The sequence below is a fragment of the Tenebrio molitor genome, chromosome 1 (assembly GCF_963966145.1).
Source record: "Tenebrio molitor chromosome 1, icTenMoli1.1, whole genome shotgun sequence".
NCBI classification, from domain to species: domain Eukaryota; kingdom Metazoa; phylum Arthropoda; class Insecta; order Coleoptera; family Tenebrionidae; genus Tenebrio; species Tenebrio molitor.
In genome coordinates, this window is record NC_091046.1 from 40,637,228 (window position 1) to 40,652,665 (window position 15,438).

A 15,438-nucleotide genomic window follows, 5' to 3' on the forward strand; every position below is an offset into this window, starting at 1 on the left:
TCAAGTTTCAGCTACTTGTGACGCGCCGCTTTGCGCTTCATGACTTGGGTGAAGCCCGCGGCCACACCGAACCTGTAAAAATATTTGCAGGCTCGAAATGTAAATGAAGACATAATTATAAAAAATGTCAGCAATAAGTTTGTGAAACCGCACGATCGTTTTATCGGTATCGGTTTATGTAACAGTAAAATTTGAGTTTAATCCTCATAAAAACCCGCATGAATTGCTCGGCTTGTTTATCGCGAGGCGAACGCAATAAGTTATTTGGTGAAACTCTTGCATTAATTGATATTAATTGGGCCGTTAACGGACAATATGCGAAAAGTGCAGCTAGACGTAAGTGCGACGGGTTTGAATCGTAAACCAATGGTTTAATTAGTTTTGGACGTTTCTGGGAGAAATGCGACGGTTGCACATTCGCGTTATGCATAATTCATTTGACGGAAAACGAGTTGCAATTTAGTTTAAATTTGGTTCGAGTGCTTACTCAACTTTGTTCCCGGATCAAAACGGCCCAGACGAAGAGCGTTGGGAAAACGAAACGGAAACGGAGAGAATACTAACGCGCCGACTTCCGGGATGTATTCCGTGCAACAGCACCGTCCGAAATATATTTTTTCGAGAATAATCCATTGGCGGCGGCGTGCGGTGGAAGAATCAGATCCCGGCGGTCCCCGAGGAGCTCGCCCTTCCGGCCTGTTGGAATAAATGACCGAAAACGGGAGCTTGTTATAAAAAGAATACAGTCTTACGAGCGACCTTCCATAAATAGAAATTTTATACATGTTGATATATTTTTTCACGGCCCCGTCCTACCACGCTGTTCCGTTAAATGAAAAAGCTCCGTCAGCTTTCCGAACACGACGGCGTGGGCTTTTCTGCCTTATCAGCTCCCGCGATGAATTTATACAGGTGGTCGAAACCGACAAATTCTTCTTCGGTTTCAGGTAACGCGAAACAATCGCCCTCCTGATGGCCACGCTAATTTATGCCCGAGGTAACAGGCGCGCAATAAAAGTATAAAAAGCTTTTATATCCTATTCCGAGAGTCTGGCGGGATGGATCTCTTCCCGCCATCAATTTTATACTTCTTTCTTCTTCCTGCGCGGATTATAAACTAAAACTGCCAGTAAATACACAATTGCACAATCACTTCAATTTTGGGGGAATTACCCGGCTTCCTACTGAATTTTATTGACGCTCTCATCCGGCTGCGCTTTATCAGCGATAAAACTTGATGCGGATCTTCTCCACGGACCAATCCGACCCACTCATTTTTCAAATTCCTTCAGGTTCGTCAAGGCAAGAATTCAATTACGTTTTACAGATCCTCTCAAGCTAAAATGTGGACAATGAGGATAATCCTTAATTAAATCGCGACTTGAGACAATTCGACCAATCGCGCTGGGACCGAGCCCAACATGGAACCGAAGCAGATGATTTTTGATCTAAAGCTTTTTCCGCAAATGAAAAAATAAATTCGAAGTTGCAATTTTTTTTAAACATTCGATACCTGTCAACGATTTTAATTGGCTGAAATGGGACAGGAAGAGAATATCACAGCGATAACATATGACTATTATTCGATGATCCGACTCGTAAAACCGGAGCAGCACTTTCGACTCGATATCACCGATGGTAGAGGTCTTGGATTTTCTCATGGGCTATGACCTCTGCGCAAACGACAAATATCGGTCTCACAAACCGTCTAGAAAACATCGTCATTTGTTACGTTACTGTCATCTCTTTCTCGTCTATCTAAAGTAGTCGATGTTTTCAGTTTTCATTTACAGATTTTTCACTGGTTTATCGCTCCGCCTTCGCGCAGATATATCCAAGGCCACAGCCCATGAGAGAATCCAACACCTCTAACGGTACCGCTTGTTCCACTTATTGCAAAATCAGATTTGTGTTGCATCTCAAAATTGAGCAATTACGAGTCCACTCTAGTAAATCGAACTGTAAATCGAGGTCATTCGTTTCTTATTGAAAAATCTGAATTCCTCGGCAGTCATCTCTCGTTCCCGGCGACAAAAATAATCCCGACTGCACTATATGGTATTGTGAAACGTGAATTTCTCCATTCTATTGCTCAAAGACGCAGCTGCATCGGGCTCCGCGCGTAGGAATGCATTTCTGACATACTTGCTTCGATTTACCTACTTGGATTAAGACATAACACCACCAATGGGTCCGATTTTTGCCGTGGTATTGCATCATGTAAACGATTTCAAAGGCAAATTGCCGTTCGCAATTTTCTACTCTACGACTCCGCATCTTTTATGGACAATTTACTTTTACATTTATTATTTATTATTAGCTTCACTTATGCGTTGTGCCGCAAGTTTCACACGACCTACCACCCAGCGCATTTCTCCATGTGGACTCGAGCGTGCATTTACGACCAACAAAACCGGACAATGCGAACAATTTTATCGTGCCCACACGGAGGGGAAATTTTCGTTTTTCTCGCCGAACGACGGGGGAATTTTCGATTTTTCTTCCGTTGTTTATTTTTAATATAGTCTGTCGGTGTAAATTATGATCGTAAAAGAATCCGACAGTTTACGCGGCAAATTTCCTTGCGGGCTTTCCACATCCACACCGACAAAAAATCAATTTGCTTTGTGCCGAGTGTTTAAAATTCACGTCACACATGTTTCGCAAAGGGAAATACGTGTATATTATATTAATATTAGTGATGAAAGCACGTTTCAAACTTTACGTATAACTTCATGTCAGTTACGGAATGAGCGAGAAAAAAATTCCACCGCTCTTCTACATACAAATCGCTCACCAAAAGATCAATTACGAATGTGCAACCCTCAATCCTGAATCATTTTTATCTTCAACGAACGTTTTTATCCCCCCAAAGTAAAGAATTATTACAACTGCTTCTTACATCGTCGTTGGCTGTAATTTATGACGCACGTTACTTAGCGCCTCTTCTGGATTTGTAAATTTGACATTTGACAGCTCACACTTGTCACTTTGCAGATGTCATTGTCTGTCATTTTTCAAAGTGTTCATTAAGTTGTTCTGTGTTGCTCGATGAAGCGAGTTTTTTCTGTCTGTCTCGTGACGGACATTAGTTACTGCAGTAAGTAATAAACATTTTCTTTACACGTAAACATAAACTCTTTCTTACTTTACTGGATACTTTAAAGACCAAGTGTGTAAATGGCAGTTTAAAGACGCTTTTGCGTTATTATACGTTATTGCGGCTGGATTAGCTAGACAACGTGGCAGACATTTTGAAAACAAGTGAAGAACGCAATAAAGCGTCTGGAACATTGCAACGAACATTTTCTGCTTGAAAACACTACACTTGTTTTTTTATTTAATTGTGACCAATTAAACAGAAGAAATTTGTGATGGAGTGATTTGATTTAAATTATGCTCCTTGCTTTTAGGCAACCAACTAAACACAAAATTTTACTTTTAGTATAGTACAGTTACGCTATGTATTGTAGGTGGCAAATTCCACAGCCAACTTTCTTGCGTTGGGTGTTAGATATTTTTTCAGAAAAACACCTAACTCCTCGATTTATTTCAAAATTGTTTTGCAAACGCCAGGCAAACTGATTTGTGTTAGAATTATCATGACACTTCAAGAAAAAACAAAAACGTTTATGGCTAATTAGAATTTATGAGAACATATTCAATTAACAGTTATTAAGTGGAAAACGCTGTCGGTGCTTTGTATTCTTTGTAATTGCAATAACTGCTTTTATTATTGCACTGGGATGTAAATGTGCGTTAGAAAGTGGTTAAAACATTTTGATTGCTGCTAGCGTCACACAAATGTAAGTGACGGGGTAATAAATCATTTTTGGACGCCCGGTATATTTCGCTACCGAGTATGCGTGGAAACCTTCCGGGATCCGTTCTCACGCGAGTAAATAATCTGCAAAATGCAAACGTCGGAGCTTCCCGCAAGACGGTTATCTCCTCCGTCGAGATAACAATTTATGAAGCCGCATCCACATGTGCGATAAAATAATTCAAGCCATCTCCGGCATGAATCAAAAGCGGTGACACCTGACGCGGACACACCTTTTCCACGTGTGGCCGCACACCTCGTCGGTAATTGCGTGTTTCAGATTCAAACGGATGCCGTCGCGACGCCCGTGGGACGCCTACAGACGCCCTGGAGACTGGCGTTGCCATAACGACTTGTCAGAAAGGTCGCCTTTGAGCTTTTATATTCCTACCTTGTTGAGATTTGTGTGTGTGGTGTTTTTAAAAGCTGAGTGAAGCGGCGCAACCCCGCGCGGACACTCACCTGAAAAATAAATGAGAAATGTCAAATATTTGGCCTCGTGGGTGGACGGCTGATTAAATAATAAATTTCAGACGTTTATCGAGATATTGACAGGGAAATGATGCACGTATTATGCAAATACCGGCACGCCATAAATTGAATAAGTGGGTGTTTATTATCGATCTTCGGTATGACTGGAGGTGCCGTCGCAACTGTTATCCCGTTGCGACGTCGTGGAGAGCATCGCCGTAGGGACGGCTGCGACAAACGCGCCGCCAAGTGGGTTTCAGATTGGGAGTCTTTCAAAACGTTCGCTTGCACACTTCAAAGGATTAAAAGCAATCTCTTGCAACTTTAAAGGGAAAAGAGGACCGTTTGTAAGGGTGTACACTACGGTTTCAGATTTCGTAAACGTTTCTTAATATTGCAGTTTCGTAAGATTTCAAAACCAATTAAAATTAATTTGTCTAGACTTCAGGACTGCTACTGTTTCATACAATTTTCAAGACTCGTTAACATTTTACATGAAAGACTTGATTTTGTTAGTTGAGGGCATGAGAAGTTTGGCGATTTCAATTAGTAGGAAAACTCTACAAGTGTGTCTGAATGACAAAAAGACAAAAAATGTAAAATTGTAAATTAAATAAAATCGTCTCTTCTTCGTCAAAAATGTAAATAAAAAATTGTGTACTTTTGTGTTTTATTGCATTATCATTATTCCTCGTCACAAAAATATCCCAACCAAAAAAAAGCAATTCCACTGCATGATCCCAAAAAGAGGACGATAAAGTATTTCAGTATTTAAATTTAGTGGTGGTTGTGCTGGTTTTCTTCTACATTTTAAATGAAATAAAATCAACTATTAAAACTATATATTGGCAAAGAAAAGTTGGAGGAGCTCCTTTTAAATTGGTGAAAAACACAAACTCCAAGAAAGAAAACCACTGTCAATCGACCAGTGACAAAAATTTCTTCACCAAACACGAAAGTAGACTGAAAAAATATAAATACCTTGTTGAAGATACACATCAGAACACTGACCGTGGATGAACAAGAAGGGAATTTTAAAGAGATTCTATCACAAGGTACCGTTAAAATGATGAAGTTGAAGATGTATCTTCATGGAGCAACCTGTTGTTGAATATTACTTATTAACGTAGTAATTTAAACAAGAATTTTGAGAGATATTTTGAGTCAGTAAAATCTAAGGAGTTACTTTCAGATTACAAAATTGGGAATATTTTCACCAGCAATGAATATATAAACAGAAAGGAAATTTCTAGTTCATCATAGAAAATAAATGACGACTCAAAAGTACTGTTTTTAGCTTGCTGCGAACGATTTTAGCGTGTCGTGCTTCGAACGATTTTAGCGTGTCGCATGAAACTAATTCAGTGCCTGGGAATAAAATGTATGTGGTGCCCCTAAAAAAGTTTTCACTTCAAAAAGCTCGTCAGAATTCCATTTAAATGATGGATCATTATACTTTTCCAGGAAAAATTGTAGAATACATTTCATCAAATAGAAAATACGAAAAAATCATAAAAAGTAACTGCATCATAAAATTCTTAGTGTAATTTTGCTCAATACTTTGGAAGTATAGATTCTATTCTAGATTATTAATTTGAAGTAAAACAATTAATATAGAGGTTCTAAAAAATTCTATTAAGTTAATTATGTTAGAACCAGAAGAAAAATGGAATCTTTCTTTTTTTATCATATTCAGAACGTGAAGCAAAGGCTCTTCTTACACCTAAGAAAGAAAGTAAACGTATCTAAAATACACCAACTGCAAATGTTCTTGTTGCTGAACCAGGAACAAGTTGATTGTTTCAATTGGCAAAAATTAGTTCATCTGATCATAAAACACAAGCTGAACTAAATATTTGCTCTACACTAATACATCGCAGTATAATAAATAATACAATGAATGGCATGATTATTATCGCAAATATTTACGAGTGAAACCGAGCTGCAGCTGAGTCCGTTGGACGATGTGCTGCTCCGGTTTCACGAGTCATATAATCGAATATTAATCATATCATGAGTGTATAGTAAAATGTATCTACAGTCGTCGCAGCGACCCAATGGAGTAAAAAACTGGCGTGATCTTCGCGTGTTTTCGAAGGATGGTTTCCTATTGGACACGCAGCCGAAATTTTCAAGTTTCCATGGTCTCGTTGTATGCCTCGTGCTCTTGTGTTTTCAGTGCTTCTGTGTTTAATTTAAAGTTATTCTCGACTGATACATAAATTCATTCTTAAAGTAGAAACATTTAAATTTCCCGCACAAAATTCAAATTTGGCAAGGCAGTGTAAATCAGGCTTTTGGTAACGTCCCTACAAACTATCACGTGAACACCTCGTGACTACTCCACTGGTTCGCCGCACCAATTATAGAAAAAAATTGAAATTGGTTAGTTGAGTAGATTAGGTATTTATTTCCTGAACTGAATTTAAAAAAGACTGCAAAATACAAGGAATCTTTTTAACCAATTGATGTAGTTAGTTTTCATTTTGTAGCCAAGTCACAAAACAGGAAAAGAGCATTTATCGCAGGAAGAGAGCATTTATCAATATAATAGTGTTGATTGATGATTATCAATAGTTTTCTAATCGGTGATTAGTTAAAAATTCAACTTTGACATTTGATGGAAATAAGCACTGTATCTTCTATTTCACTTACTTAAAATCGTTAAAAACGCTAAATAACAATTTTCTAAAATGCGATACCAAATTAAAACAGTTCAGAGGATTATGATGATATATGCATAGAAAATAAGCAAGTTACTCCGTTAGTATAAATGCAATTATAACTGCAGTACAACTAATGCAATAGTGTGGTCAACTGTAACTAAAATTTTGTTTTCTCAGTTTTTCAGTCGATATAAATACGTCCAGTGTCATAAAAGTATGTAATTTAAATTATTACACCATGCTTAACTGAGTATATTAACGCATTATATAACCCCGTAAGATTCTATTACTCAAAAGGCAACTAAAGAACCAGTCTCGAAAGTAAGACAGAAAGTTGACTTATTGTGTCTGTCCTAAAGAGTCGGCTTAATGTCTTCAGACAGGCCGGCTAATACTGTCTCCAAAAGCATTGTCCCTAAAGAGCTTCACGTCTAAAATGTTCTATTCACTATTGTATTATTATATTACCCATTTATAATATTTATACCCCTTTTAGTTTATTTTTTCTTTGGAAAAATTCTATAAAATAGTACCGTGTACAGCTGGGGGCAAAGTGGTGCTTAATCTGCAACAGTAAAATACAGCGAACAGGTGGTGATACCACAGTTCTGCAAAACCGTTACTTTCCGAACACCTCTTGTTGTCTTCCGTTCGTAATTCCAGTTGCAAGAGCACAAATGAAATTACTACAGTGGCAAGTTGGCAATAAAACGAGATATTACTCAAACAGTAAACTTCCTTAAAAAATTTAATTTTATACAAACGCAGGCAGTAAAATTTACGACTTCATTTGCCAAAGGATATTGCATCGGCTGACATAATTTACTCGAAATGGCATATTTTACAACTCAATCGGTGTATTACTTTGATTTGTTCTGCCGAAAGAAGTCTCGCCGGCAAGCTTTCACCTTGGTTGCAGGAGGCGTTATTTCCTTATTTACTATTATTATATGACTGGAGTAATTTAAAATTCATTGAACGAGGAGGGTCGGTAACGGTTCTCGGGGGAGGCCCGAAACTTAAACTTCACTTTCCTTGTTATTAAAGGTAATGAGGAACAATATGTGAAGAGATGTTTTACCCTCGGACGGCTTAAAACTTGATGAAATTTGTAGCAGCGTTCCCGTTGCTTATTAAAAATTAAGAAAAAAATTCACAAGAAACTTCACACTTCGCTGCTTCTGCGGCCGGATTAAAATTGTATAAAAATCCGTCGAAAAACTAACACGGTTTCCTCTTCTCGGTAAACAATCCTCCGGTACTGGAGTCAAGGCTTTCCGGCCAAAGCCCATTGGCTACGCTCTTTTTCGATCAGATTCCACGTCAATTATTGTCAAAACACGGATCTTTGAAAAGGAGTAGAGGCTGCCGGATCGATTTGCATTAAATTTATGCATAATTGAATCCGCAATCTGATCGAGAAGTGTCCGAGTTGTTGGGCAAAGTGGTCGTTTCCCCTGAAAGCTTTCAGTTATTGTTTCAGCATAATAACGCAGCGGAACGAAAAAGTGTAACTGTACTTAATCGATAGATCGTATCTCGACTATGATGTGAAGAGTATCAGTAATTCAATTTATCGTTCCGTGAGCGTGCCAAATCGTGTCCATTTTCCTAACAAGTTTTTTAATTTCGATGAAAGTCCGTTTATGAACGTCCAGATTGTATCATTAAGGATTATAACAGCACAGGTCCGCCAAAAAACTCGAACCATGAAATTTTCGAAGGCGTCTCAAATGGACCCAGATTTCTTTTCCGACCTGACAAGAACGGGGATTATCAAAATCTTGTGTAATTTTGCAACACCTAAAGCAACAACACTAAACCCATTTGCATAATGATGTAATTCGCGGTCTTGTATGAATTAATTAGCGATTTCTAATTTTAAAAAACGTTTCATCGACTCGCTAGCGCCACCACACAAGACACGCAGACAGTGGGTTGTAAAATGCAAATTCGGACAAAAATGCAGTTTCTCTGCCGAAAAGCAATTGGAGTGCAGGCGGCCCTAATTAGAAATGAATTCCAAAAATACCCTACAAGTGATTCACTTTCTGTCTAAGGGTAAACGTGCACTATTCCACGGTAGTGGCAGTGCTGGCCCTAGCCAAGCGCGCGGCGCGCCACTTTGCATAGGTAGGTGCCGGGTTCGAATCCCGGAGCTGTCTGACCTTGATGTGGATTTTTTTCACAATTATACAGTTTGATGTGCGCAAATGGGCGCAGAGATAAACGAATGTTGGGTCAGATCTCCACCAGACCAGTACTGGTATAAAGTGAACGCGTGAGTTGCGTACGACGCGAGGTAATGTGCGCTGGGCTTAACTTGTCCAAAAAATGGCGAAAAAAGGATCAAACGACAAATCAAGTCGATTGAAAATGGGAGGAGGAGAAAGCGGAGGCCTCGGTTATAAATAGCAATTAGTGCTGTCCACAAATTTGGCTTGTTACGCCACTGTCCGTCCCCGAATCAATTACATAGAAAGTTGGTACGCCTCTGCGTCCGGAATTTTTATCTGCCCATTAGAAAATCATCTCACCGGGCGACTTCTAAATCACCTGAAATAAATAACACCTCGGCACAAAGAAGAACGTGACAATAGCGGTGAAAAAACGGATTTATTACGGAGCCGGGCATAGCCGCACGTCTGTTCTAAATCAGACTTATTAAGTCAAAGTTAGTGTGACAAATTGTTCCTAAAAGCCCGGGCCCACAACGAGTCAAATTACACGAGTACCAGCACCTGGTGGGTCGACGACAGAACGCCACACGAGTAGTGCAAAAGACACATTGAAATTGGTTTCAGGATTATTTATTATGTTGCAGTTTACAGTTAGTCTGTATAAAACGGCGATCTTGAGAATTTTCCAATTAAATAAAATTTACAAGGAGTAATGGCAGGGGGAGTGGCGAAAGCAGCGCGTTTTCGACAGAATGCAACGAAATTTGATTTATGCCTCACCGTGTTTCGCCAACAACACCATAATCCCAAGGTTTGTCCACCTACACTTGCACCAACTGTTCAACGCCAACCCACCGAAAACACTACGATAAAGACATTATCAAAATACACACACAGTGGTTCGAAGCGTCTGTTTGTGTTTTGTGAGGACTGTACTACACGTGCACAGCTTCTCTGCCTGCCACACCGTGAAGAACTAAACCGAACAAAGCTCACGGAGTTTAGTGGCCTGGCTCCGATGAGAGAACCCTCCAATCAGGCAAGGTAACCATGTTAAGGTCACCGCCGAGGTAGAGGTGCGCTTACACTCGGGTTCTTCAACATCGAGGGTGACGTGTCGGACCTACGAATGTTTGCTCAACGAATTAGCCCGCGGCGATGGGGTCGGCTAATGGCAGGGATTACCTTTCGACCAAATTGGAACGGAAGTCAATTGCACCGAAGAAATTCCAATTCATTCCAGAGTCTGGTTGTGGGAGTCATCCGGGAAAAACCCGAATTTCGGAGTGATTTCGATGGAGGGTCAAGGCACAGACCCGAACGATGCAGATTAGTTTTGTCCTCGAGGACGAACAGCGGGACCCGGTTATTTAATTGGCAATGGTTTAATTACAGTGTTATTTATTCGGCTGCTCCAAGCGTGGAGTCACCGTTACGAGGGAGGCAAACGTGGGTTCTAGAGACCGGAACTTGATGTTTTGACAGTTTACAAACATTTCTCAGAATTTTAGAAACTTTGCAAGGCGCCAACACAGGTAGAAAAATCCTTCCAAGACATCGAAGCAACCGGTAAAGTAATCGTGTCTAATTTTCTATAATGGAAGGGTGAAGCACTGTGGCCAAGCGCGTAGCGCGCCACTTTGCATGAGGGAGGTGCCGGGTTCGAATCCCGGGGCCGCCTGAAATCTGGTGTGGGTTTTTTTCATCATATACTTTGATATAAGGTATACAAATGGGGTGCAGAATAGGGGGGAATGTTGGGTCAGTATCTCCACCCATCTCTCTGCACCACCATCCGTCTAGACCCATCGTAGATTCTGGGGAGGGATTGAAAAAACGGTCTTTGATTTTATTATGATTTTTTTTTAATGATCATAATACCAGTGGAGTGGCAGAAGGGGAGCAAACATGTAAATTACAATTCGTCTTGTTAGTACGGCGAGTTAAATAAAATGATCATAATGTCATAATGAAATAGTAGTGACAAGTAAAATAAATTGAAATTTATACCTCTATAACGCTACTTGTTCGTATGGAGCTCTAGCAACTAAGATAAATTATGTATTGATTTGTAGATATAAACACTGTTGATGTAATGCCGTGCATAATATTCTATTACAAAGAGTGACTTATAACGAGGCAAACCAACAACAATAAATTTTATTAGACAGTGCACTCATTAAGGCAATCCTTTTCACGGCCCTGGTGCTCTTGGCCCTCGGTCCGTTGGGCGTGTGATATCTGAATCAATTTTTTGCACCCACGGCCCACTTTGGTCCCGTGACTTGACAGGCTATTAAATTTGCAAGGTAATAATCGAGGTCGGGCGATATCCCTGAAGATGCAGGTGCCCCTCGAGTGTTTATATGGAAGAGTCCGTTCTCGGAACCGCTAGAGGCAGCAGATTAAAAAATAGCGCAGGGTAATGGAGTTATAAAAGTGAATCGAAGGCTGATAAATCGTCGATCCAGGCCGGGTAAAAGGAACAATCTGTATGTAAATTCTAATTAGGGGCCAAAATATTTTAATACCGGCTCGTAACTTGTAATTTTACAGACGTTAAAACGTTTCAGTCGTGTCATATTTTACGATGTCGCCGAGGAACAATGGGGGAGTTTATTTTTATTTCTTGTTTAAAAGCTAGACACCAAAACCGCTTTTGATGTTCGTACGGCACGACATGGGACATAACGAGTCCCACCATTAGAGAGCAACGAGAGGAAATCGGCTCCGGGTTCGTGACAATGTTACTGAACGAGGAGGAAATCGAAACACCGAATCCAGATCTGTTCGATTCTTTCAATTTCGTGAAACGCCAAAAATACAGAGGGGTCGAAATGCAAATTAGACAACGTCTAAAAGGTGCAGATTAGCAGAGATCTGGCCATTTCTCAAAAACATTTGTTACGACTTCTGCGAAACGGTTAGATGGACCCTATTTTGCGGCCAGGTAAAAGCACAGCGGAAGTCTGAATGGTCCTTTTATGAAAAATTTACACCAAAAATGCGGTCTTACCTGGCAGAACATACAACATGTCCAGATAAATAACGGTCGGTAAAAGACATCGATTATTCCAAAAATGAACAATGTAACTCGCCTTTCGTGATTTTATTCAGTGAAGGCACAATTTTTGCGCTAACCAGATTTTCGTGGTTGTTGCAGTTGTTTTAAAGCACCTGGGTTTGCTTTCGTGACGAGCAATTATCGTTCACGTGAAGATAAAATTTGCCGAAACGTCAAGCAATCGCCGGTGATGGATTTTAATGCTTGCGAAAGCTTGACGTCCAGCGCGCAATGATTCCTCAACCTACAAACACGGAAAACAAGTGAAAAGTTGAGAGATTTATCGCTGAAGAAGACAATGTGAACTGGAAATGCAAGAAAGCACACAAAATAGATAAAAGCCAAATAAGGGGCTTTAGCTGTGTCACGTGGAAGAATAAAACTACAAAAAAGGAAGACTGCCCAAATCGTTGGTACGACGAGTAGAATGTGCTGCTCTGGTTTCACGAGTCGTATCGGTATCACAGTCCTGAATTATATTTCCCACAAATACACTTAAAACAACGTAAATCTCTCCCGCCTGAATGGACTTAATTCGCTACCCAGGCGCCCACATTTCAGCGATTCCTTTCAAGAAGCTATTTCTGAAAATTGAAGCGCGGACAAATTATCGCCACATAAAATTAGGATCCGCTCGGCTCATAATTCAAGTTTCTAACCGACCAAAACGAATAAGAAATAGAAAAATCCGTTGGCCATTTTCCTGCCATTGATAATTTGTAGCTCCATTGTTGGTCGCGCTACCGGAATGGTAAAAAGAGAAGCAGCAGTGGTTTCTCTTGTGGAACCCGGTAACGTAGACGTTATCTCGATGTGTTTATGGCGTGCATAAATCTCCGAATTCGCAGATAGCACAGTCTTTTAATCATTATTCCAGTTTTAAATCCTGCTGAACTAGCCCCAGTCCTGTTTTATTTCGGCGACGGCACGAGATGGGGTTAGAGTTATAAAACGGGTCATTATTTTATAAGTTTGTGGGTCATTATTTATGCCAGATAACATCAGCGCTATCCTTTCAACTATTCGCTTTGATTTACGTTGCAATAATTTTCAACTTTGCTGGAAGGACATCCGGTGCGGTCCTGCCGCCAGCTTCACCACAACAGCAAACTGGAGACAGTTGCCTCATTTCTTATTTATCGGAAACTGATTGACAAGCTTTTGACAATGACGGCGCAATTTCGCGCGACACCTGATCCCGCCACCAATAAAGCTCGAGGAGTGTCTTTATATTGTATCTGGTGGAATAAATCTGGATCGGCGCAGCCCCCGTTCTTGCCGTATTTACTCACTTGATTTGCCAAGACGAGCCTCACTTGATAAAATGAAGTTATTCCCATTCGTGTTTGTTTGTTTTCAATCCAGGCTATGTAAATGTTTATCTATCAATCACCCTTGAAAGCTTCTCCGCGGGAGAAATGTCCCATCCAGGCCCGACCAAATTCTTGCATTCCTCTAACCAGGAGGCGACAAGTCGCACCTTTATGTTCTACGACGGAATTACGGTCGCCCTCTGGGGAAATCACGTCACAAAATACAGTAATTGCATGTGGTACGGCGCCCCTGCGGAGGGGTACACGCCATCAACATTTCATCACACGATTTTATATTACTTTACGGACAAAATTTGCAAATTGCGGGTGTAAAGGGGGACCCGGAGCGTGTGCGACAGGCTTAATCAGGTTCGGCTTCATTTTTTACGATTGCCGGCGAATTTTTGACGGACCAGATACTACAAGCTCGATCGTCTGTAAAATTTTTATGCCGATCAGGACAGACAAGGTTTACGAGAGATGGACTGGACGCATTATCTCCATCCTAAAATTTTTTGGAAGGATTCACAAGCGCACAAGGGACCGAAAACCGAGCCGTAAAGATAACTCGCCTGATAATGTGCCACGAAATTAGCCTTTTTAAAAACTACCTATATTAAGGTCATATTACTACGCCGTTTCCAATCTTAACGATGAGATAAAGATAATGCACCTCCACGGTACCGCTATTCTAATAAACTAGAAGAACCGCACCACGGAAATTAACAGTTTAAACCAGCACGAAATACCTTTTTACGCAACTCTTTGCAAGTAATAATAATGAGTACAGTCTAGGTGGATTGGAAAAAGACAACTGGAATTGCACCAAGTTTGATAATAAGCACCTCGCTGACCGTAGCCGCCGCTACACCTGAGTGTTACTGCGGAAGCTCCGTGCTTGCGTCGCTCAGGACGGAATTTTTTTGATTAAAAAGTACTCTTCATGAAGCGAAAGTAAATACAAAGTGAGCTTTAAAATGAGAACGGAGCTTTTGTGGGTTAGATCCAGCCACTTAATTGAGTTTATTTTTGTCCACCTAAAATCTAGGAATTGTGCAGGATCGTAACAATCTTGTTCCATTTTCCGCCCAGGAAACGCAACCATAAAAGAAACCACTCCACAAGAAGCGACATCGTCAATCCGAAATCAATATAACACAATGCCATTCTTGCAGCACAATGGGCCAAAGGCGCGTTTTGCATCTATGAATCCTTTAGTGCATCGAGTGTTCGTTGTGGTTAAGCGAGCCAATTTGAAAACGCTGGGGTCTACCCCACAGGGACCCATGATACCCACCGAACCGACACATATGCGATCATTTCTGGTCCAGTTATCGTGCAGGTGTAGAAACCTCCGAATCTAAATACAATGGTCCGCTCAATTGATTTCTTTTTTTGGGCTAATCAGTTCGCCTCGACAAGACGCGATAAATTATCTCCAGCCTTGAGACTCGAGGATTCTGTGATGGGTCCGAGCTACTGGGAGCGGAGTGCAAATGAAATTGGTAAACTGTATCTGTGAGGTGTCCATTTCTTGTGTTTGGGCTTCGTCATCGCGAGGTTATATAATTTAATGATTCTTTGTTTTGACTGGGTGCGTATCGGACATTCTCAGGATTTGGTGGGGGACCAGAAGAGGATGTTCGACAACCAACAAACAAGTACAAACAAAATAATTAATTCTACGAGTACGGTGTGGTGACAGTTGGTCGTTACAAGTGTTTTGGTAAAAATAACACTGAATAATGACAAAAGAAAAAGAGGCACACCAGAAATAAGCGTTAGTGTAATGAGATTCTAAAGCACGACACGTGTACAAACAATTGTGGAGTGGAGAACGTGGTAATCTCTAAAATAAGACGGAAAATACTACGGAACCTGTTGGAATAAATTATCAAAGAAAGTTTTCATCCAAGCGAAC

General features: G+C 40.5%; 1 protein-coding gene across 5 annotated transcripts in view; it reads right to left on the bottom strand.

Annotated features, from left to right (window-relative positions):
• The window catches only part of ckn (CRK like proto-oncogene, adaptor protein), a 184,973-nt gene that overhangs the window by 81,719 nt on the left and 87,816 nt on the right, over positions 1-15,438 (bottom strand). Inside the window, exon 2 of one of the 5 annotated variants that reach the window (XM_069045671.1) lies at positions 4,215-4,285. The exons of 3 other annotated variants lie outside the window; for them this stretch is intronic. In XM_069045671.1, the coding sequence (XP_068901772.1) occupies positions 4,215-4,285 (71 nt within the window). Of the gene's footprint in view, positions 1-4,214; positions 4,286-9,920; positions 10,094-15,438 lie in introns of those variants that run through there. One more of the 5 variants, XM_069045679.1, reaches the window with a different exon arrangement.